The sequence below is a fragment of the Mirounga angustirostris genome, unplaced genomic scaffold (assembly GCF_029215605.1).
Source record: "Mirounga angustirostris isolate CCGP_5_RB_7025 unplaced genomic scaffold, mMirAng1.0.hap1 SCAF_2, whole genome shotgun sequence".
Classification (NCBI taxonomy): domain Eukaryota; kingdom Metazoa; phylum Chordata; class Mammalia; order Carnivora; family Phocidae; genus Mirounga; species Mirounga angustirostris.
Window position 1 is genome coordinate 130,901,426 of NW_026991710.1, and position 25,416 is coordinate 130,926,841.

Sequence of the window (25,416 nt, forward strand, 5' to 3'; positions counted from 1 at the left end):
AAGGTAACATGCTATATATTTTTTGCAACTTCCTTTTTTATTCATCTTAATATCTCTAAGATCCAGCTATGTGAATTCTAGCTCTAGTTCATTGATATTCCATAGAATATTCATAGAATTCCAGCATGTCAACTTATCACCATTTGTTAACCTATTTTTGTTGTAATTGAAAACATGATTTTTTTTTCTCCATGTAAAGACAATACTATAAAAATCCCTGTTTGTTTCCTTGTACTTACAAGATTTTCCCTCCATGTATATGCCTAGGAGTGAAACTGTTGGTTTTCTAGGGTATTAATATGTTCAACTTTGCTGGGAAATGATTTATTTTCCAAAGCGGCTGTAGGAATCCACCCTCCAAGCAGCACCTACACTGACTTTTTATGTTAATGCATTAATGATTTTAAATTCAATATCTGTTCATGCTTTCCTTTGTTATTTCTATAGCACTTCTCGGTTTAGAAAAGCATCTTATCCCTGTAAGACCTGATAGTGTCTTATTTTCTTTCAGTTCTTCTACTGTTTGGCATTTTATATTTAATGCTTAGGTGCTTTTGAAGTTTCTATTGCTGTTTCTTTGAAGTGATTTCATGCCCAAATGTCACACAAATAACCCAAGTTATAGTTTCCTTGCATCTATTAATTTGTGTCACTTTATTATATGGCACATCTTTACTTGTAACAGGTTCTGAGAGATCCTGGGGGGGGGTGTCTATTATTTTACTGGTATTACACTGCTTTGATTTGTGTTCATTCATTCAACTGTTAAGCACTGAGATCCTACTGTAGGTCAAGCAGTATACATACTGGAGACCATGCATAAAGTGATTCTAAAATCCAAACACACAGATTTGGTCCTTGTCCCTCAGGGGATTTTCAAAACGGATAGTTAATAAACAATTAAAAAAAACAACAGATCATTTCAAATGGTGAGAATTTCTATGGAACATATAAAAAAGTTGTTGTGATTGTTAAAGAATAAAAGGGAGTACTTACGTTCAAAGAAAAGTGGATTCAGGGAAAGTCACTTCAAAGTGAGACAAGACGGGTAAGAGAAGCCCCTTGTGAGAGGCACTGAGGAGAGAGCATTCCAAGTAGAGCGAACAGTATGTGTGAGGGCTCCAACATGTGGGAGACACATGGGATGTGAGAGGAAACAAGAGAGCCAGTGTGAGCCAGCACGACTCAAACTGAGCGGAAGACAGGAGGGAGTACCAGACGAGAATAAAAAGGCAGGTGAGTGAGGTGCTGTGGGGCCTGCAGGCCACGGTAACATCTGGAACACAGGTTAAGAGAAGTCAACAGTGACACTGAGGAGGAAGGCAGAGAAATGAGAGACACCAGGGGAGCAGGGCACCCAGGGGAGAAGACAGTTGCCACAAGGGGAAAGCGACCATGCAGAATGTTTGAGAGGTCTGGGGAATGTAGCAGAAAACAGCACAACTGGATGGCTAGATGGTTTGGCAAAACTAACTTTCCAAGAGTAGTTTCAGTATAGTGATGGTGAAAGAGACAAGTCCGGAGTGTGCTGAGGGTGAAAAGGGTATGGAGAACCAAGAAGGGTAAATAAAAATTGTAGAAGTTTAGCTATTAAAAAAAAGAGCAGTGAAATGTGGAGCCACATCTGGAGGCAAATGAGGAATTAAGAATTATACATTTTGGAAAGTGATAGGAATAATCCAGGAGAGAAGAATGCTGGTTCATGGGAGAGTGGAATGGTAAATTTATATTTTACTGCTTGATGGAAACAGTCCTACACTTCATCTTATTTTGAAAATATTATCGTTCATATTCTCACATGTTTATTATACTGGATGAATTTTAGAACCATTTTGTTTCCCTGCACACACTCCCTTCAAAGACATGAGTATGCAAGGATTACTATGAAATTTAAACATTAATCCAGGAATGCTTGAAATGTTAGTAGTACTTGCTCTTTTCATCCTGCAGCTCAGATTGTCTCTTCATTTCTCCAAGTCTCTGCTAACACTATAAAGTTTGGTGGTTTCCTTATATTGGTGATTCTCTCAAAGAGCAACAGTATCCAGGAACCCTTAGACAGTGTTGCCTCTGCTGACTAGATGGCTTGGGAGGGGCAGCATTTTGGTAAATTATGAGGTGTCTAGGATTCTTTCACCAGCATATGTATGGAATTGAGAGGTGTCACAAGGAGAATACCATAACGCAAGGCTTCCATCAGCATACAATTATTTACATACAACAAAAGGAATGAAGAGAGGTATGAAATTCCTATTTTCTGTCTTAACATTTTCCTCCAATGCTTGCTACTCCTACTGAAGCAAAGAGGGAATCTCCTTTCAGAATCCTAATTGAGAAAAACAAAACAAAACAAAAAACCCAAAACCAAAAAACTGTAATTGGGTCACTGTCAATCATTTTATATATTAGAGAGAGGCAGACCCTCCAACTAGGGAGCAGAAAAGCAATGACTAGGCTATGTCCACAGAAACTGACTGAACAAACCTCTTTTTGTCCATTCCATTTAACATGGGGAGAGAGAGGGAAACATGAAACAAGTTTGCTCTTACTAGTAGGGGCTAAGAAAGTCAGAATAGGAAATAAGCAACTAATTATCAACCTTAATATTAATTAAGATGATCAATAAGGCTATCTGGAATAATCAAAAGAACCTTGTTAACAGTCCTTCTGAGTATTGACTGTTGGAGTGTGAATTTTTTACTCATTTTCTTATTAATGGTAACTATTAATTAATCTGGGAACCAGCATGAAGAAGAGAGTCTTACTGATCTTTGGCTGTAACTCCACCTAAAACAATAACCAATCCAATGCTCACTACTCAAGCCAGATTTTTATAACAAAATTTTGAGATGTAACTTTACATTGAAATTGAAGTTCTTAGGAAAGATGGCGGAGGAGTAGGAGACCCTATTTCAGCTGGTCCCCGGAATTGAGCTGGATATCTACCAGACCACTCTGAGCACCCACGAAACCAGCCTGAGATGTAAGAAGATCTGGATCTCGACAAACAGAATATCGCAGGTGGTTGGTTTTGAGGTACGAAGCAGAGAGCCGTGAACCTGCGGGCAGATATCGGAGGATAAACAGCAGCGGGAGGGTGCCTGGCCATGGGGATCCTACACCGCCTGTGAGTGACAGCCTCGTGTGCTGCAGACAGGGCACAGACTCACAGACCGGTAGCACTGGGAAAGGACTTTAGGGCAGCCCCCGGGGTGGAAAACCAGACCGGCGGGGTCGCGCGCACATGAACTGCAGCCTCCGAGACAGAAACCCGGTGCGCCAGGGTCGAGCAGGTGAACTGCAACCCCGGGGGTGGAAACCCCAAGCGGCAGAGTCATGTGCGTGAACTGGGAGCGGCTGGCGGTTTTAGAAGCACAAAGGGCAGAGAGGTACCCTGACCTGGAGGCAGGACTGGGAGCGCTGCGGAGGGGCGCACAACCCAGGACGCTGCAGTTTATAGCAGCACGGACAGAAACGGAGACGGTGTGGCCTGGAGAGCTCACTGAAGAACAGACTGAGGTCTCTCTGCTCTGAGGCAGAGGGTTGGAAACGGTCTCTTCTGCTCTGACTTGCAGAAGAGACGCGGGAAGCCACCAGGGAAAGGCGCCAGAGAACAAAAGCCCCAAAGACTGATTCCTGCTGAGCACATCCCCCGCCACAGGGGCGCAGGGCAACTCCGCCCAAACAGGGTTGCCTGAGTAACAGCGCGGCAGGCCCCTCCCGCAGAAGACAGGCTGGGAAAACAAGAGGCCAGCAACCCTAAGGTCCCAAGAAAACAGGTGCATCTTGCTTGGGTTCTGGTCAATAATTTGGACTCTATACATTCCCTCAAACACCCATCAACAGAATGACTAGGAGGAGGAGCCCCCAAAATAGAAAAGACTCGGAGATTATGACTTATGCTGCAGATTTACAAATGGATGCAGCTATAACCAAGATGTCGGAGATGGAATTCAGGCTAGCAATTGTGAAGACAATGGCTAGAATGGAGAAATCAATTAATGGCAACATAGAGTCTCTAAGGGCAGAAATAAAAGGGGAATTGGCAGAACTTAAAAATGCTATCAATGAGATCTGATCCACTCTAGATAATCTAACAGCTAGGGTAACTGAGACAGAAGAGAGATTAAGCGACCTGGAAGACAATACAATAGATAAAAAGGGAAAAAAGGAGGCCAGGGAAAAAGAACTCAGAATCCATGAAAATAGAATCAGAGAAATAAGGGACACTATGAAGCGTTCCAATGTCAGAATAATTGGAATCCCAGAGGGAGTGGAGAGAGAGAGAGAGGACTAGAAGATGTATTTGAGCAAATTGTAGCTGAGAACTTCCCTAATCTGGGGAATGAAACAAACATTGGAGTCCTAGAGGCAGAGAGGATCCCTCCTAAGATCAAGGAAAACAGGCCAACACCCCAGCATGTAATAGTAAAACTTGCAAATCTTAGAACCAAGGAAACCATCTTAAGGACACTTAGGGGGAAGAGATTCCTTACGTACAGAGGGAGGAACATCAGAATAACGTCAGACCTATCCACAGAGACCTGGTAAGCCAGAAAGGCCTGGTAAGACATATTCAGGGTACTAAATGAGAAGAACATGCAGCCAAGAATACTTTATCCAGCAAGGCTTTCATTTAGAATGGATGGAGAGATGCAGCGCTTCCACGACCGGCAGAAGCTGAAAGAATATGTGACCACTAAGCCAGCCCTGCAAGAAATATTAAGGGGGGTTCTATAAAAGGAGAAAGACCCCAAGAGTGATCTACAACAGAAATTTACAGGGACAATCTATAAAAACAACGTCTTCACAGGCAACATGATGACAATTAATTCATATCTTTCAATAATCACTCTCAACGTGAATGGCGTAAACGCTCCCATAAAACGGCACAGGGTTGCAGATTGGATAAAAAGACAGGATGCTGTCTACAAGAGACTCATTTTGAACCTAAAGACACATCCAGACTGAAAGTGAAGGGATGGATATCCATCTTCCATGCCAGCGGACCTCAAAAGAAAGCTGGGGTAGCAATTCTTATATCAGACAAATTAGATTTTAAACTAAAGTCTGTAATAAGAGACACAGAAGGACACTATATCATTCTTAAAGGGTCTATCCAACAAGAAGATCTAACAATTGTAAATATCTATGCCCCCAACATGGGAGCAGCCATCTATATAAGCCCACTGTTAACCAAAATAAAGAGTCATATTGATAACAATACGTTAATTGTAGGAGACCTCAGTACTCCACTCTCAGCAATGGACAGATCATCTAAGCAGAAAATCAACAAGGAAACAAGAGCTTTGAATGATACATTGGACCAGATGGACCTCATAGATATTTACAGAACATTCCACCATAAAACAACAGAATACTCATTCTTCTCGAGTGCATATGGAACTTTCTCCAGAATAGACCATATACTGGGTCACAAATCAGGTCTCAACCGATACCAAAAGATTGAGATTATTCCCTGCATATTCTCAGACCACAATGCTCTAAAACTGGAACTCAATCACAAGAAAAAATTTGGCAGAAATTCAAACACTTGGAAGCTAAAGACCACTCTGCTCAAGAATGTTTGGGTCAACCAGGAAATCAAAGAAGAACTTAAACAATTCATGGAAATCAATGAGAATGAAAACACATCGGTCCAAAACCTATGGGATACTGCAAAGGCAGTCCTAAGGGGGAAATACATAGCCATCCAAGCCTCACTCAAAAAAACAGAAAAATCCCAAATTCACCAACTACCTCTACACCTTAAAGAACTAGAGAAAAAGCAACAAACGACGCCTAAGCCATGCATTAGAAGAGAAATAATTAAAATTAGAGCAGAAATCAATGAATTAGAAACCAGAAACACAGTAGATCAGACCAATGAAACTAGAAGTTGGTTCTTTGAAAGAATTAATAAGATCGATAAACCACTGGCCAGACTTATCCAAAAGAAAAGAGAAAGGACCCAAATTAATAAAATTATGAATGAAAGGGGAGAGATCACGACTAACACCAAGGAAATAGAAACAATTATTAGAAATTATTATCAACAACTATATGCCAATAAACTGAGCAATCTGGATGAAATGGAGGCCTTCCTGGAAACCTATAAGCTGCCAAGACTGAAACAGGAAGAAATTGACAACCTGAATAGGCCAATAACCAGTAACGAGATTGAAGCAGTGATCAAAAACCTCCCAAAAAACAAGAGTCCAGGGCCTCATGGATTCCCTGGGGAATTCTACCAAACATTCAAAGAAGAAATAATACCTATTCTACTGAAGCTGTTTCAAAAAATAGAAACAGAAGGAAAACTTCCAAACTCATTCTATGAGGCCAGCAATACCTTAATCCCCAAACCAGGCAAAGACCCCATCAAAAAGGAGAATTTCAGACCAATATCCCTGATGAATATGGATTCCAAAATCCTCAACAAAATCCTAGCTAATAGGATCCAACAATACATTAAAAGGATCATCCACCATGACCAAGTGGGATTTATCCCTGGGATGCAAGGGTGGTTCAACATTCGCAAATCAATCAATGTGATAGAACACATTAATAAGAGGAGGGAGAAGAACCAGATGGTCCTCTCAATTGATGCAGAAAAAGCATTTGACAAAATACAACATCCTTTCCTGATTAAAACTCTTCAGAGTGTAGGGATAGAGGGAACATTCCTCAAGTTCATAAAATCCACCTATGAAAAACCCACAGCGAATATCATCTTCAGTGGGGAAAAGCTGAGAGCCTTTCCCTTAAGATCAGGAACAGACAAGGATGCCCACTCTTGCCACTATTTTTCAACATGGCACCAGAAGTCCTAGCAACAGCAATCAGACAACAAAAAGAAATAAAAGTATTCAAATTGGCAAAGAAGAAGTCAAACTCTCTCTTTTTGCAGATGACATGATACTTTATGTGGAAAACCCAAAAGACTCCACCCCCAAATTACTAGAACTCATCCAGCAATTCAGTAATGTGGCAGGATACAAAATCAATGCACAGAAATCAGTTGCTTTCTTACACACTAACAACGCAACTGTAGAAAGAGAAATTAGAGAAATGATTCCATTTACAATAGCACCAAAAACCGTAAGATACTTCAGAATAAACCTAACCAAAGAGGTAAAGGATCTATACTCTAGGAACTACAAAACACTCATGAAAAAAATTGAAGAAGACACAAAAAGATGGAAAAATATTCCATGCTCATGGATCAGAAGAATAAACATTGTTAAAATGTCTATGCTACCCAGAGCAATCTATACCTTCAATGCCATCCCGATCAAAATTCCAATGACATTTTTCAAAGTGCTGGAACAAACAATCCTAAAATTTGTATGGAATCAGAAAAGACCCCGAATCGCCAAGGAGATGTTGAAAAAGAAGAACAAAGCTGGGGGCATCACATTACCCGATTTCAAGCTATATTACAAAGCTGTGATCACCAAGACAGCATGGTACTGGCACAAAAACAAACAAACAAAAAAACAGACATAGAGACCAATGGAACAGAATAGAGAATCCAGATACGGACCCTCAACTCTATGGTCAAATAATCTTTGACAAAGCAGGAAAAAACATGCAATGGAAGAAAGACAGTCTCTTCAATAAATGGTGCTGGGAAAATTGGACAGCCACATGCAGAAGAATGAAACTTGACCATTCTCTAACACCATTCACAAAGATAAACTCAAAGTGGATGAAAGACCTCAATGTGAGACAGGAATCCATCAAAATCCTAGAGGAGAACATAGGCAGTAACCTCTTTGACATCGGCCACAGCAACTTCTTTCAAGATACATCTCAAAAGCTAGTGAAACAAAAGCAAAAATGAACTTTTTGGGACTTCATCAAGATAAAAACTTCTGCACAGCAAAGGAAACAGTCGACAAAACAAAGAGGCAACCCACAGAATGGGAGAAGATATTTGCAAATGACACTACAGATAAAGGGCTGGTATCCAAGATCTACAAAGAACTTCTCAAACTCAACACCCAAAAAACAAATAATCAAGTCAAAAAGTGGGCAGAAGATATGAAAAGACACTTCTCTGAAGAAGACATACAAATGGCTAACAGACACATGAAAAAATGTTCATCATCATTAGCTATCAGGGAAATCCAAATCAAAACCACACTGAGATACCACCTTACACCAGTTAGAATGGCCAAAATGGACAGGGAAAGAAACAACAAATGTCGGAGAGGTTGTGGAGAAAGGGGAACCCTCTTACACTCTTGGTGGGCATGCAAGTTGGTACAGCCACTTTGGAAAACAGTGTGGAGGTTCCTCAAAAATTTAAAAATAGAGCTACCCTATGACCCACCAATTGCACTACTGGGTATTTACCCCAAAGACACAGATGTAGTGAAAAGAAGGGCCACATGCACCCCAATGTTCATAGCAGCAATGTCCGCAATAGCCAAACTGTGGAAAGAGCCGAGATGCCCTTCAACAGATGAATGGATAAAGAAGATGTGGTCCATATATACAATGGAATATTACTCAGCCATCAGAAAGGATGAATACCCAACTTTTACATCAACATGGATGGGACTGGAGGAGATTATGCTAAGTGAAATAAGTCAAACAGAGAAAATCAGTTATCATATGGTTTCACTTATTTGTGGAACATAAGGAATAACATGGAGGACATTAGGAGAAGGAAGGGAAAAATGGGGGGGGTGGAATTGGAGGGAGAGATGAACCATGAGAGACTGTGGACCTGAGAAACAAACAGGGTTTTGGGGGGGGGGGGGATTGGTTAGCCCAGTGATGGGTATTAAGGAGAGCACGTACTGCATGGAGCACTGGGTGTAATACGAAAACAATGGATCGTGGATCACCACATCAAAAACTAAGGATGTATTGTATGGTGACTAACATAACAATAAAATTAAAAAAAAAAAAAAAAAGAAAATTGAAGTTCTTAGACTTCCATGTGGGGTATTTTTCCATTCTTTCTGCAAATAAATTGCAATAAGAAATTGGTAATTTGGAGGGCTAGATCTGTAACATATTGTGATTGGATGTTTTTATAAGTAGCATTATATTTGTCGAGATTATACTACATATCAAAACAAGTTATTTTCATTTTCATCTTTGATTGATGAGTTTTTGTTCTCCAGAGGGCTGATGAGAATAAGAAAGTGACTAAATACCGTAATAAACATAATGTACCTCACGGTGACTTAGTCATTAAGAAAATTCTATTCCATCTTCAAGAGTATGTGAAAATAAAACTGAAAAACATGTACATTTAGTTGCCCTGAGTGATCTGGCACAGTTGGTATGTTTCCTTGATAGAAGAAGAGTTTAATTTTTCTTAGAAGCAAGCACTCTTTAAGAGTTTAAGGAAGCCATCATGAAACACTACCTTCCTCATTCAAACCATCCAACCAATTTTGATCACTTTATTTTCTTACTGTTTTTCTGCAAGGAATTAGCATAAAGCAGCAGTAAAATCAATACGTAAGCAAGAAGAAATTCTGTTGGTATTTTACTAGGATTACATTAAATTTGTAAATTACTTCAGGGAGCACTGACATCTATAACATCATTATAAGACTGAGTGTTTCTATCCAAGAGCAGTTTTGATCCATGTTCTCAAGTCTTTATTTGGGTCCTGCGGAAGTGCTCTAAAATTTTCTTCATAGTGGTCTTGCACATTTCTTAAATTTATTCCTAAGTGCTTCATCTTTTTATCCTATCTTAAATAGCCTGCTTTGTGTCCTGCATGCCTCTCTAGCTACTGCTGGTTCTAAAGTTGATGTGAAAAAGTAAACAGTAACAGTCAGAAATACTTTGAAAGAAGAGCTATGAAGAAAGATTAACCAAAACAGATATGAAAATATATAAAGCCCTGATAATGAAACAGTATGGTACTGGAACATGTACCATGAGATTTGAGATTGACCACAGAACAGAAAGTCAAGAAACACCCTAAAATCTGAGAAGGTATCATATAACAAAGGCAGTACTTCAAATCAATGGGTAAAAGATAGGCTATTTCATAGGAGATGAGTTGGAAAAAATAAAGTCCAAATCATGTATCTCAGTATTATCAAGGTAAATTACAAGTGAATCAAATGTTAAAATGCGAAGATATTAGGTCATAATGTTACTAGAAGGAAAATGGGAGCATTTCATTTAACCTCGAGTTATAAAGAAAGTTTTTTTCAACTACACTTGAAAATCAGAACCCAAAAGACTGATAAATTTGACACCAGAAAATAAAATAAAAATTTTCATGGCATAAAATACTATATGCAAAGTTGAGAGACCAACAAAGCAATGGGAAAAAAGTAGTTGTAACTCCTACCAGAAATGACAGGCTAATTGCCCTGGTATATAAACAAGCTTCTAAAAATCAAGAAAAAGACCAAGAGAAAAATGTGCAAAGTCTATGAATTAACAATTTACAAACAAAATTACAAATGGCCCTTATACAAATGAAAGGCTGCTCAAGTGCAGTCCTAACCAGAGAAATACAACCACAGAATACCCTGGACAGGGACGCCTGGGTGGCTCAGTCGGTTGAGCATCTCCCTTCAGCTCGGGTCATGCTCCCAGGGTCCTGGGATCCAATCCCACATTGGGCTCCCTGCTCCGCGGGGAGCCTGCTTCTCCCTCTCCCACTTCCCCTGCTTGCGTTCCCTCTCTCGCTGTGTCTCTCTCTGTCAAATAAATAAATAAAATCTTAAAAAAAAAAAATACACTGGACAGTACTTTTAACTAGCAGATTGATGTGAATTCAAAATAGGTTTGACAAGAATTCCTACTGGAAAGAAACTCAACTGGATCCTAAAGCCAGTGGAGCAATTTTACACGTTTTGATTGCCGCAACATGGGATGTGCTAGCCACTCATACGAATGTGTCCCGTACTCATGTATAAAGTACTTATTCATATGAATGCCTTACTTGGTCAAAAAATGATAAACATGCATATTTATAATGATACTTTAAGACAGAAACCAGTATTTTGCTTAGCACCAATGAAAAATAACTATAAACATAGATACATTAAAACAAACAAAAAATATAAAAAACAAAATAATGTTAAGTCCAGCTAGACATTTTCCTCCCAAACTTCCTACTTACTTTCTTTCGCTAAACAACACCAAAACGAAACCTCCTCCTTGGGGTCATTAGAAAGAGCAAAAGAGAACTTAAAAAATGGAATAACCATCTCACTATTCAATTCAGTATTACTATGTGTCATGACAAGTCCCACCTAAAATAGTCTGGCATACCGTCGGCAGTGCACTTGTCAGCTCTCCATCATTTTTATTTATTTATTTATTTTTTTAAAGATTTTATTTATTTATTTGACAGAGAGAGAGACACACACACAGCAAGAGAGGGAACACAAGCAGGGGGAGTGGGAGAGGGAGAAGCAGGCTTCCCGCCGAGCAGGGAGCCCGATGTGGGGCTCGATCCAGGACCCTGAGATCATGACCTGAGCCGAAGGCAGACGCTTAATGACTGAGCCCCCAGGCACCCTCTCCATGATTTTAGACGTAAGAATCGTTGCAAAGGAAGAACAGGTGTGATTGGTAAGTGACTGACTGTCGGGATGCAGATAAGGGAGAACATTATGCCTGAAGTTTTAAGTCTGAGTGCTTGAGGGAACAGTAAAAGAATCAACAGAAATGAGTAAATCAAAGACAAAATGACAGACATGTGGAGAGAACGGATTCCACAACGCAGCTTCAGGTAAAAATGGTCAGTAGGCAGAGACAAAGAAAATTGGATGGAAATGGATGGAAAAGTCACAAGTAAAGTACATTCACAAGACACAAGAGCATTAACAGATAATACCTACCAGCCATTTTTCATATTCATCAATAGCTTGCTTATCTTTATCTTTTTTCTCTGCTCTTTTCAGTTCTTCTCTTCTTTTCTCATTTATTTTCTCTTTCTCCTTTTCTTTGAAAAAAGTGTCCTTCTTTTCATTCCTATGTAGGATAGTAGAGAACACTGGACGGTTAACGGGGGAGGATATAATAAAGATTCCCTAATACATCCTTGCCATAATGAGATGGCGATGCGTTAGTAAGTTTCAAGCAAATAATCTTTTTAAGAGCCTAAAGTGTTATTCACTTGAAATCTACCAAAATAGCCCTCCTTTGGGATTACCATTTCTCAACTGCGGTTAGGTTATCTTTCCTTTTCTCAGCAATCGTTTCCTCCTCTTTCTGCTTCTTTGCTCTTTCATATTCTCTCTCCTTCTTATTTTTCTCTCTAAGATATTCCATTTTTTTCTCCTTCCATCGTTCAAAGGCCTGAAAAAGTTCATAACGATTTTCTTGTTAACTGTGAAAGTGATCACGGAAGAAGAGCCACAGCTCATCACTAATCTACAGTAGTCAGAGAAGGCGACATGATGCAGGCAGGGACGCCAAGCCACTGAGTACCTGCAGCGCTTCTCCCTTTCTCACGGCATTTTCTTCCTCTGTTCTCTTCTTGTTTTTTGCCTCAAGCCTTTTTTGGGCAGCTATTTTCTTTGCTTCCTTTTCTTTCATAGCCTTCCAGGCCTCAAAGGATGCTAACGCTTCTTCTCTCTTAGCAGCTCTTTTCTATTTCAAAAAAATAAGAGACGGACGTGTGTGTATAAACAGACGGACAGACAGCGGTAGATACAGACACACACATACAGATTGTGTTGAATTCCCTTCATAGTCATCATTTCTAGATATTGTTTTTCAAAGCAGGTAACTTCTTTAGAATGGTTGGGACAAGTGGATTTAGAAGAAAAATGTTATCGGAATTATTCATTGCAGTTTAAAATGTCCTTTTCTAAAATCATTTATCAGATATTGATCTGCTATTCACGGGAAAGAACTCTTTTTTGGAAGCGTACTATACAAATGTTATCAAAATAAACTATAATAGGCTGAGTGCTACTGCAAAATGCATAATAAAACATTCCATTACAAGAAAAAGATCAGGAAAGTTCCAGGCTTATAAAGTAAGTCAGAGTGAGGTCAACCTGCCAAGTCACGCAGGAAGCCCTGGATCTTTGCTTTGAACCCGAGTTTGGACTGACATCAAAGCATAAACCTGTTAAAAAATAAACGCAGCCCGAATGTTGAAACTGGGTGCCAGACCGGAAAAGATGTAGGTGAGGGTTCGGTAAGAATGTTATTACTTGGCTTACCGCCATCTAATCCCATAGTATTCTTTGTCTTATTGCTTAACGTTAAATGACATGAAGACTTATAAAGAGAAAACATGCTTTAGAAGTAAAGGTACAAGCCACCTCACCGAGGTGCGAACAGGACATGGGAAGGTGTTGGGCAGTGGGCACAGCCATCTAAGGCCGCAGAGGTGCTGATGGGGATGCAGGCGCACCCATGCATGGCTGCTCCATGCGGTCCCAGGCACTGGGGACCTGGGGTTCCTTCTAAATCCATTTAGTACTTGGCGTCAGAGGGAAAGGCTTCTAGTTTAGAAGTCGGGAGGGAACTAAGCCTGTTTGGGCCCCCAGGCAGGAGTTAGAGGTAGAGACTGAAGTACAGGCCAGACTGAAACAAGAGTCAGCTACAGTGAGTGGGAAGGATACTGGTCAAGAGCCTAGGTAAGAGCTAGTCTTAAGGATACATATAAAATTCAAGGTGGAGAAGAGGAAAATTGGAGGTTCCTACCTGATGACCCTTTACGTTCTTGGCTAAGCTATAAGATTGAAGTCAATTTTTAACAGTGAAAAGTAAAGTAAGAGTGAATAGGAGGTCACAAGTAATAATAAGTTCCTAATCAGTCGTGTCAAATCTATTCCACACATATAAAACCAGAAATCTCTGAGCATCTGTTTTTATGTAAGATGGCTATATTTATATCAAACTAAAAATGTGTGAAGTACCAGAGAAATAAAATCAGTGATCAATTCTTTTATATTACATGTTATTTTGCCATTTAAAAAAAGACTGGATTTAGAAATTACTCAGATATTTTACTGACTTAAAAACCCAGAATATTTTCCACTTCTATATTTCAGAATACCTGTTCATTTTGGATCCTTAAGTTTTCACTTTCGATCCTTTTAATTCTGTGCATTTCATGTAAATACACATTTTTCTTTAATAACCACTCCTGTGAAAACAAGAAAAACAATATGTAATATTCAGGATGCCTGGGTGGCTCAGTTGGTTAAGTGTCTGCCTTCAGCTCAGGTCATGGGATCCAGTCCTACATCAGGCTCCCTGCTCAGCGGGGGTTCTGCTTCTCCCTCTGCTCCTCCCCACACTCATGATGCCTCTCTCTCTCTCTCTCACTCTCCCTCGAAAAAATAAATAAATAAAATCTTTAAAAAAAAAGTATGTAATATTCAGTTTCCCAAATGAATCAGAATTCTTATCCATTTCTGAAATATTTGACAGAATTTTTATTTTATTTTAAGATTTTATTTATTTATTTGAGAGTGAGGGGAAGAGATAAAGAGAGAGAGCAGGAGCAAGGGAGAGGGGCAGAGGAAGAGGAAGAAGCAGACTCCCTGCTGAGCAGGGAGCCCAATGCAGGACTCAATCCCAGGACCCTGAGATCATGACCTGAGCTGAAGGCAGACACTTAACCAACGGAGCCACTGAGGCACCCAAGAAATTTTAAAAGAGCAAAACACAAAATTTAGAAGTTCTATATAAACTAGTATCATTTTTCTTTTTCTGATAATATTCTAATATATAAAGATGAGCATGAGTTAAGAAAATAAACCTTATCTTTCTTAGTTTTAACAACAGACTTCAAAGATTGAATATAATGGCTACATAAGTTAACATTTTTCTCTGAAATTTACAAGTATAATTTTCTAAAGTGTACTATTTTGTATAACAAACAAGACAAAAAAAAAAAAAAGGACCTCTTTTGGAACTGTGTAAAAATCAGGAAAGTCTTTTTCTGTTAAGCTTAATGCCAAGTCTCGGGAAAAAATTAAAACTCTTTTTATTCTTAACAATATACATTTTAAGGAGAAAAAGTATAAAAACACATATAGACCTTAACAGTATTTTTGCTTTTATCGTATTTTTGTAAGTTGCTATGGCGTATTCTCTTAAACAACCATGAATCAGTTAAGCAAAGCTTGGAAGGAAAAAATTTAATAAAAAAAACCTTTGGGTTGCTGAGGTATTATAAAAGAACATCTCTCCCAATAAATTAAGTATTAAGCCACCATTTCTGACAGGGTCGTTTTATTCCTTGATAAACAGGTAACCTTATTACGTGATCAGTTCTTCATTTTTTGTTAGATGTTTTCCTTTTTACCTGGTAAACAACTGCCCTTATGCTGTCTGCTCTTTCAGGTTCTACATTCTGTTTCTGTGAAGGCTTTTGATCCAAGACTTTCAAAGTCCCTAAATAGTGAGAAGAGGTGGTTGTTGATGGAGGTCTCCTTATAGAACTAGATTTCTTTAAAAATTCAGAGGTCATTAACCTGAAAAGATCCAAATAAATCAACATAAAATATTACAGTTGCACTTGGTAGAAGAAAAATTCATTAGAATTTGCAATCACTATATTTTAAATTATATTGTAAATTAATAAATTATAAGTACTTTGAAAGTGATGATAAAAAAGGACAATGATAGTTTTTTCTTAGTCTACTAAGAGATTCAAACTGATTGCTCTTTCAAGGTATTTATAATTAGAACATTTTTAAGAAAAATGGACTACATCTCAAGTTACATGGAAAAAATAATATTAATAAAGCAGATTTTAAGTCTCTTGTATCATTTTGTTACAAAAAACAACTCTAAATATAAAGTTAGAATAACATCCTCTATTTCGGGGGTTGGCGGGAAAATATGGCCCATGATCTGGTTTTGTACAGTTTATTTCGTAAGTTTCTGCACCACAGCTGTTTCCCTGCTACACCAGCAGAACTGAGTAGTTACAACAGCGACTGTACGGCCTACAAAGTCTAATACATGTAGTAACTGGCAATTTACAGTTAAAGTTTGCTGACTCTTGTTTTATTTGATTTATGGTAATTTAAAAGACTGAGAAGGTTTTGAGCAGCATTTATGAGTTAGGCATTCATTATCCTCAGTGTGAATGAAGCAATATAGAGTCTTATCATTTCAATAAGCCAACTTAGTCCATAGAACCTCAAGGTTTTAAGTACAGTTTCCATGTGTGAGACAAAGGTAGTTAATAGAGAAATATAATGCTGGACTTCAGCTCTATTACTGTGTATGTGCTGTCTGAGGAAAAACAGGAAAGCAACTCTATCCCAGGAACTATGTAGAGTATAGAGAACCTCTAATCAACTCCTTTTCATAAAGGAATATGATCAACTGAGGAGTTTTATCATGAAGTAACTACTTCATTCAATTCATGAGATGGGAATTTAAAGAAAGTCAGATAATACCAAATGAAATTCACTTTACAGAAGTTAAATTAAAACTAGCTTTATTGGAACATACACTCGGATAATGATAGCTTTATTACCTGCCAGATGCACTGGATGCTCTATTATTTGTTGACTTTTTATTCTTCATATTTCTGTCTTCAATGGTTTTCTATTAAAGAGAAAATACCATAGATGGATTACTCACCATAATTATCACAGTTAGGCCTAGAGGCCAAACTGCCAGGGAATCAATGTTCTTAAAGCATCTACTATGTGTCAAGTACAGGAGCCTCTGGAAACTCGTAAGGATACTACATTTTAGAGAGTGTTGACGGACATGAAACACAAAATCGAAAGTGAGTCACGACGGAGATAAACTAGGGTCCAGTGACAGTCACTACGGTGAGGGGTCATGTTAATGACAGTGACCAGGGAAGGCCTCCCCGAGGTCTTGACAGCAGCGCTAAGACAAATGATGGGAAGAAAGAGGCCACATGAAGGAAGGTCTGTGGGAGGAAAGAAAGAAGCAGTGAATGTTAAGAGCCTGAGAAGGGAAGGAGCTTGATGACTTTGAGAAACAGAAAAAGGTGAATGACGCTGGAGCACAGTGAATGGCAGTGAGAGTGGACGAATATGGTCAGAGAAGAATCACGTGAAGTCCTGAGGAGGCGGGGAGGAGTTTGCATTTTATTCTAAGGAAGACAATCCAACCAAGAGACTTTAGCAGGGGAGTGATGTGATTCAGACTTGAGGAAGATCCCACAGGAGGGAGTATGGATAAAGCCAAGGATTCAATCAGAAGAAATGTTACGATCTTACTTGTTATACAGAAATTGGCTGTTGTTATTTAGAACGCCTCTATTAGACATTTCTAGGAGCATGTCTATAAGTTCCAGAATACCCTTTTTCTTTTTACGGAGTAACCTCTTTACTTTACACAGTTAGACAGGTGCTAGCGTTGAAGTGAGACCACAGATGTAAGCACATCACTAACTTGGCATGAGTGACTTTTCCTAAAGAAAGTGGTTAGGAACAATAAATCTGGAACATGGTTTAATGAACCTTCCCCATAAATTTTAACACAAAGCACTGATATTCTGTATTATACAAGTCCTATTCAACCACAGGTTTTCAACTAGCACTGTTATCTTCCTCAATAGTAAGTATACATAGTTACCAGCTAACTATAGCTATAAGGAATAAAGACTAAATTCAAGAGAAATAAAAACTAAAAATGCTATACCATAAATCTTAAAAATATAGTATTCTGGTACATTATAGTTAGGTGACAAGTAATCCTACACACTGAAACTGTGGTTCTCAAGGTTATTATAATAATAATAATAATAATAATAATAATAATAATAAGTTTCTGATAATAATCTTGTCCATCCATTTAAACAAGCAAGATGTTGATAAACATTTCTTAAAGATTTTCCTTAAAATTTGTAAAATGTTTAAAAATGATATCTAGGGCGCCTGGGTGGCTCAGGTGGTTGAGCGACTGCCTTCAGCTCAGGTCATGATCCTGGAGTCCCAGGATCAAGTCCCACATCGGGCTCCCTGCTCAGCAGGGAGTCTGCTTCTCCCTCTGACCCTCCCCCCTCTCATGTGCTCTCTCTCTCTCTCATTCTCTCTCTCAAATAAATAAATAAAATCTTTAAAAAAAAATGATATCTAAAGGAGTAACTTTCACTAATTCAAAGCCTCAGAAATTGTTCCAGATAGCTGCATTTTTTAACATGAAGACCTATAGAAACTTACCCACTTAACAGTTTGTATTTCTGAGATATTTAAGAGTATATTATGATCATATACCTTTGATAATTTTTAAAGAAACACTGACTTATATTCACTGTAAACCTTCCCCGAAGTAAAATTCTACTGATTCTATTGTCTACCTAACAACATACTGTTATCAAAAGATGAGTTTTCCACAGTCGATTCAAAAGTACATAAGTGGCAGATAAAATATTTAAAAGGTCTATTTTGAGTTTAAAGCTGTAGTATAAAAGGTATAATTTCATATAAATACCTTTGAAGATTCAGTTGTGTCAGTAGATATTAAGATACTCTGAGATTTCAATAGTGGTGGATCAACTGTTAAGTCATCCATAATCAGTTCAGCTTTCTCCTCTTCTTCTTCAAGGTCATCAGTAATCACTTGACTTTCCTGGGATTTCTCAGTTGGAGTAGTAACAAAGTCTATCAAAAATGAATTCTCTTCATTTTCATTTGATTTCATGTGGTTTTCAGGGAGTTCTTCATTCTGATCTATTTTGAGACAGAGTCACAAAACTAAAACTCTCTTCTGAACTAATACGGTGGGTAATAGATTCATTTGCTTTCTACTAAATGAGGATTGTTTATAATCTCTTTGTCTTGCAGAATAAAATACAAGGAGAGCTATTATATTCAACTTGAATAAACTTTTCTCCAAAGTGATCTACGAAAGAGAAAATGGCTACTCAATCTACTAAAACATTTGACATACCTAATACTTAGAAAAAACCATCATATTAGTAAAGAGAATGGAATAACTACCCTAAACCAAAGACACACCAAAAGCTCCTGTTGACGACAAACCAGGTAAGTAGGATGGCACTATCTATTCTCTTCAAAGCCTGTGTTTCTTAGCTGGAACCAGAGGCTGTGTAAGCAGAAGGCACACATCTCTGTTACCATAGGTACAAGCGGTGCAGTTGTAAACCTGTAGGGGTGCAGGAGAGCCAAGAACTCATGCAGTTTCAGAAGAGTCATCACACAGGATAAAGTTTTATTCCTGCTGAGATGCAGTGTTGCCTCTGAGGCCTGCCTTTAGTAACAGGCATTAAAGGTGGCGCCTGTTGCTCTTCCCTTTCGTGCTCCAAGGGACAGTCTCAGGCTCTGGCACGAGAAGATTCAGTTTTGCTATCACAGAACTGCTTCCATTATTCTGTCTACCTCACTTTGGAATGTTCGATAGAAAGAAATCAGTCATCACCAACTTTCAGTTACTACTAAGAGCCACCTACTGGCCAACTTTGGATCTTTATTGTCAAAGTCTTTCATTACAGCCATTTTTGAAACTTGTTTCGAAGTAAGCGGGATTTAAAATAATTTTGTAATTAGAGTTAGACATTTTCATTTAGAGAGCACTCATGACTCCCAAGTATCAGTAATGGATTCAGTAAATGCGTTCAGTAAAAAGAACAAGGACTGTGGAGCCAAAGATTCAAATTATGGCTCTGTCACTGACTTGGGGTATGTTTCCCAATATCTTTGCATTTCAGTTTTTCTCATCTGTAAAATGACAAATATTATACTACACAGTAAGCAGTTAATAAATGTTACACATCTCAGTCCTAGAGACAGCGATGCGTTTTAGCTCTAAATTACCAGTCTATAGATCTCATTAAGCTATAAGTCCTAGGACTAAGGAAAGAAATACATTGACAACTAACCCCTCACACTTACTGCGTGCTTACTGTGGTACTGTTCTCAGTGCTTTACATGTATCGTTAACTCATTTAGTTCTCACAGCCACCGTGTGGGGTAGGTTGCTCTTATGATCCCCATTTTAAAGATCAGTACACAGGGCCAGAGAGATTTGTTACTTTGCTCTTGGAACTGTGTCTAGTTCTGCATCTAAAATCACATGGTTAGTAAATAGCACAGTTGGGATTAAAACAGAGGCAAATACAAACCTGTCATTCCTATAACTATGTATTCTTTCTTTTACAGATAGGATTCTAAGTAATATAGAGTTCACACATAAACTAGGCTGTAGTATTTTGAAATAACCACCTTTTACGGATGCTTTCCCCCCAGATCCTGGTGAAAAGGAATCTCCAAGACTTTCTTTAAGGGATGATGACGATAAACTTGTCAGACATGGATCCTGTTTAAAAAAAAAAAAAAAAAAGGATTTACTATGTAGGTTTAGTTCTTAAGATTTGTGGTAGGGCAACAGCATTATTAAGACAATTTTATAACTCTGAAATCATCGTAATTAGGAGTTTGCTGCTGAAACACCAAAAGCATTAAGCCTATGGAGGCTAACATGCTTTACATTCAAACCTTGGGGTCTTGAATAAAAGGGGTCACTAAAGAGCTATTCTAGTTCTTGAACCGACATCTCGATATTTGTTTTCAGTGATTTTCAAAACTCGTGCTCTCAAATCAAATCTCATAAATATTTGAGACAAGGATTTGATATCTTTTTCTCTAATTCTTATTTCTAAGAAAGCATAAAGGAGACGGTAGGCAAAAACCCTTGGTGTCAAATATTACTATTCGTCCAAATGAAAGCAATTTATAAAACCAAGTAGCCAGCTACTACCAAATATTTACCTAGAAAAAGTACAGATTTCATGCACTTGAGTTTTCCTTAAAATTCTGAAAATTATATCTGAAATGAAATAATTATATTTGTGTGCCTGAACTAAACATCTCTTTAGAGAATAGTAATCTAGCCTAAAGTTGATGGTATCATAATGTAAGAAGTTTGGCTTTGTTGTATAAATAATAAATTCTATTTTTCATTTCCACAATATTTTATAGTACAAAGACAATTATTTGTCAAAAGCAATAAATAGAAACCATCTTGGAAGATGGCAAAAGAGCTGAAACACAGGACACTATCTTTGCAGACAAAGCTTTGCAGAGGAGACTGGCAAATTAGTAGCTTTCTGCCTGAGTGCATTCACCCATCTGTGCAGCTCAAGTACTACAAGGTTACAGCCTTACTGGACTAGCTTAAGGGAGCAGAAGATAGAGTTTAGGACAAGAAGATCAGCCAGTAAGTTTGAGAAAGAGCTGCAGTGGGCATGAGCCCCCAAATTTGCATATTAAACTCACCCAAAACCCTTTGTTCATCTATGCATGGCATAGAAAAGACATCAGAAAATATCCTGTGAAATCATAGCAATTAGAAACTGAAAGAACTAAGCAGAGATTTCTGTTGATACCCATGGCAAGGGAGACAGAGTTGGGAATTTCAGTCCAGCCACAATATCTGTATACTAAAACACATATTCAGAGGAACATAACAGAATCGAGAATCTCTATAACATATCATTCATAATATCCTGTATTCAATCAAAAAGTTACTAAATGGTGAAGAAATGGAAAATGGTGGCACACACTCATAAAAAAAAAAAAAAACAACAACCCCAAAACCCCAAAAACAGTCCTCAGGATCCAACCTAGAGATGACCCAGATGTTGCAATTAGTAAACAAGGACTTTAAAATAGGTATTATAAATATGTTTAAGCACTTAAAGGAAATGCACGCATGGAAGCTGACACAGATGGGATCTTAAAGATACGAAAAATACAAACAAAAACCAAAAAAACCAATGGACATTATAGAGTTGGAAACTACAATATTGAAATAAGAAATTTGCTGGATAGACAACAGCAGATCGGGGATGGCAGAACAGGGCAGTGAACTTGATGACAGAGCAATACAAATTATTCAATCTGAAAAACAAAGGGAATAAAGACTGAAGAAACATGAACAGAATTTTAGAGATCAGATGAGACATATCAAAGATTTCAGTCCTAAAAGGAGAGAAAAGAAAACTAGGGCAGGAAAAATATCTTAAAACTTCCCATTTTCATAGAAATTATCAGTTTATAGATCCTGAAAGCTCAATGAAATCCAGTTTATAGATCCCGAAAGCTCAATGAAGTCCAAGCGGAATAAACATTTTTTAAAAACCCACACCTAGGGTGCCTGAGTGGTTCAGTCGGTTTAAGAGAGGGGGCCAAGCATTCCCCCAATAACAATACATAGTAAACTCTATGATGAAATCCTGAAGTCACATTTACTCCCATTCTGGCAGATCCCCCAAAATACAGGACAGTGTCATGATCATTCAATATACCTTTGTTGAGTGAATAAAACCAAGTGAATAAAATGACACTGGCTATATTGTCCTTAGCCATAGATTATATAACTCAAAGATATGTGAATAAAACTATAAATTCTTATGATGAAAGATTAGACAGTATTGCGTCGATTCAAAAGGGCAACATTTTTTTTTTCACATTCTACTTTCTCTGAAATCGGATGATGCATTTTATAATACTGGTGTATTATAGATTAATTGGCAGAGTTTTCTTCTTTCTTAGCAGTACATAAAATAATGCTACATCTTTGCCATATCTTAGAGTTGGTGACGTTTTAGACTCAATGGAATATTGTATATTAAAAAAAAACTCTTTAGGGGCACCTGGGTGGCTCAGTCTGTTAAGGGTCTGCCTTCGGCTCAGGTCGTGATCCCAGGGTCCTGGGATCGAGCCCAGCATCTGGCTCCCTGCTCAGCGGGAAGCCTGCTTCTCCCTCTGCCTCTCCCCCTGTTTGTGCTCTCTCTCTCTGTCAAATAAATAAATAAAATCTTAAAAAAAAAAAAACCTCTTTAGATTATTTCCCTATCAATTGTTGAAGAAAACATGTATAACACACACATAAACATACGCGCACGCGCGCACACACATGTACACAAATATTCTCTTTTCCATAATCAGGCGCAAAGACCTCAGTTGAAGAGCACAATTCAGTGGTTCAACAGTAGTGCTAACCTCTGGATCGAGGGTTCCGGAGAATGATTTTTTCTCAGCTTCTAGTTGACTGTCACTTAGCTTTGGAAGGGGGGGCGGTGCAGAGTGTGCCTCCAATTGTTCATGGAGGGCAGTTGTCTTATCTTCTCCTAGCCCCTCTTTCACGTCCCCAGGGCTGTGTTTCTTCAACATGCTCCGGGGCCGAGGTGAAGGCTTAAAGGGGTTGTTTGCTTCAAGGTCCCTGCTGCTTTCTGTTGAAAACACAAACCATTTTAACGTGGGCGTACAAAACAATGCCCATGACTTCCCTCCCGTGCCTATGCACCGCGGCTCTCTGTCCTGGGCAGTCCTTCTCTACACAGGGCTCCCGTAAGCACAAATAAGCAATAGTCTGTAATCCAATTCTCTTTTTTAAAAGTAGCTGCCATCCTGGAAGGAACTAGTATACTTGTTCCTTGTGACACTTGTTACAAGTTAACTCTTCGATTTTATGAACTCTCATAGCATTCGAGAAAAAGTAAAAAACAGAAAACAGAACACCAGCTGTACCCCAGTTTCTGCCTCTATAACAGGAGGGGGGCTCATCCATAAACCTGGAGTGAGGGCTGCCAGGCCCCGTACACATTACTCACATTACCGGACTTCCTAATCAAGACAGTGACAATGGCCCTGTCCAACGATTTTACAGGATGGGAAGGGAGGTGGTTCTAAACAAAAGAAAGTCCAAGAGAAAGGTAAGTTCTGTTCCAAGTATGAGGATGATGTGAGTACTGGGGACAGAAGTGCTCGCTCTCCCAGGACGGAGGAATGAAGAACTCCATTTATGAGCTGCAGTTCTCTGAGTCCATAAAACTTCCCTGGAGTTATTAAAACTTCTCAGTTACTATTTCCATTACTTCCAAGTTTAAAACAACAATCTAATGCTGGTATACTTCCAGCCCTCAAAACACAAGAAAGTTTTCTACCTAAATTTTTGCCTAAATTTTACCTGTTATGCATATTCATTTCTCCATTGTTTACCAGTGTTTTCTTCCGACAAAACTTCAAAACTGAAATAATCACCACCTTCCTCCTCTTTATCTACACATGGGCTTATGAATGCTACTAGAAGATTCCAACATCATACCAAGCTGGCACTGCTATAAATGCTTCATTGGCAATTTTAGCGGTGGTCTAAACTCTGGCCAAATGTTCAAGCCATCCCGGATTCCTCCCTCTGTTCCCCCCGTATCCAACGCGTCAGCATACCCTACTCATTGTTCTTGCTACATCTCTCATTCATCCCACTTTCTGCATCCCCACCGTCAGCTCCTCATCCGCTCTTTCCTAGATTCCTGCCTCAGAGGTATTTATAAAATGACCATCAGATCACAAGGCTCCTCTCCACAAAATGCCTCAATGGCTCCCCAGCGTCCAATCCTGCAGAATAAGAGCTTAAGCGCCTGTGAACAAGATACGAGGTCTTAACGGTCTTCTCGCTGGCTGCTGGCACTGCCTCGTCGGCTGGCACACCCCCTTTGGAAACTGTGTTCTGGAAGTGCCGGGCTCCCTGCTGTCTCGCGGCTGCGCCGCAATCCCTCTTGGTACCATACTTTTACCCAAGCCGATCCCTCCGCCTAGAATGTCTGCTTCCTGCCTCTTCTCCTGACAAATGCTTGCATGTCATTTGAGCCTCAGTGTAAGCAGAATATTGTATAATGCCTGAAAGAAGGTGTTGAGTCAGTTTTTGTTAATTGTGGTAAGAACACTTAACCACAGATCTACCCGCTTAACAAATTTTAAGCGCACAATACAGTATTGTTAACTAAAGGATCGGTGTTGTACAGCAGATCTCTGGAATACAGTCACCTTGCGTTAAGTGAAACTTTACATCTATTGAAGAGCAGCTCCCCTCTTCCTCTCCCCACAGCCCCCGGAAACCACCATTCTACCTTCCGTCTGTATGAGTGTGCCTATTTCAGGTATTTCATATCTGAATCTTGGCTCTGACACTTACTAACATTGTAACCCTACACAACCATATAACCCTCCACAGGCTCATTTTCCCATTTGGTAAAATGAGTTAAGAATTCCTAAGGCACCTGTGGGACCTGGGTGAAAAATAAAGTGCATAGCACAGTACCTGACTCATGGTAAATGCTCAGTGAACATTAATAACTGTGGTAAACTTTTCTTTTTCTTTCTTTTCTTTGTGTTCTTTTGTTTTTTGTTTTTTTTTTTTTTTTTTGGTTTATCACTCCTGTTTTCTTCAGGGTAGTTTCTCCTCTTCTCCATCTTTATAATTCTAGTGGGTGAACAAAGATTTCCTCCGTACCTCAATGAGAAGGGTGGGCCCCCAATGCATACCAGCCTCCCAGCTTATCACAGAAACTTCTCCCCTGTCCACAGCAGGAGGTCAGGTCAGTATTTTTCTATTTAGAGTTGGAGGGTATGCCTTTAAGGTCATGAAGCTGGAAGGATATCATTTGGGGACTACTCCTGCCAAGTGAAGGGATGTCTGAGACAAACAGAC

At 38.9% G+C, this 25,416-nt stretch overlaps 1 protein-coding gene across 1 annotated transcript in view; it reads right to left on the minus strand.

The window, feature by feature from the left end:
- MAP9 (microtubule associated protein 9) overlaps positions 1-25,416 on the minus strand; it is a 37,701-nt gene that overhangs the window by 4,921 nt on the left and 7,364 nt on the right. The window contains exons 5-13 of the mRNA XM_045880253.3: positions 22,926-23,155; positions 20,145-20,238; positions 18,394-18,632; positions 16,457-16,527; positions 15,272-15,440; positions 14,015-14,104; positions 12,430-12,591; positions 12,152-12,297; positions 11,838-11,970 (exon numbers count right to left, since the gene is read on the minus strand). Of these exons, the coding sequence (XP_045736209.1) occupies positions 11,838-11,970; positions 12,152-12,297; positions 12,430-12,591; positions 14,015-14,104; positions 15,272-15,440; positions 16,457-16,527; positions 18,394-18,632; positions 20,145-20,238; positions 22,926-23,155 (1,334 nt within the window). The remainder of the gene's footprint in view (positions 1-11,837; positions 11,971-12,151; positions 12,298-12,429; positions 12,592-14,014; positions 14,105-15,271; positions 15,441-16,456; positions 16,528-18,393; positions 18,633-20,144; positions 20,239-22,925; positions 23,156-25,416) is intronic.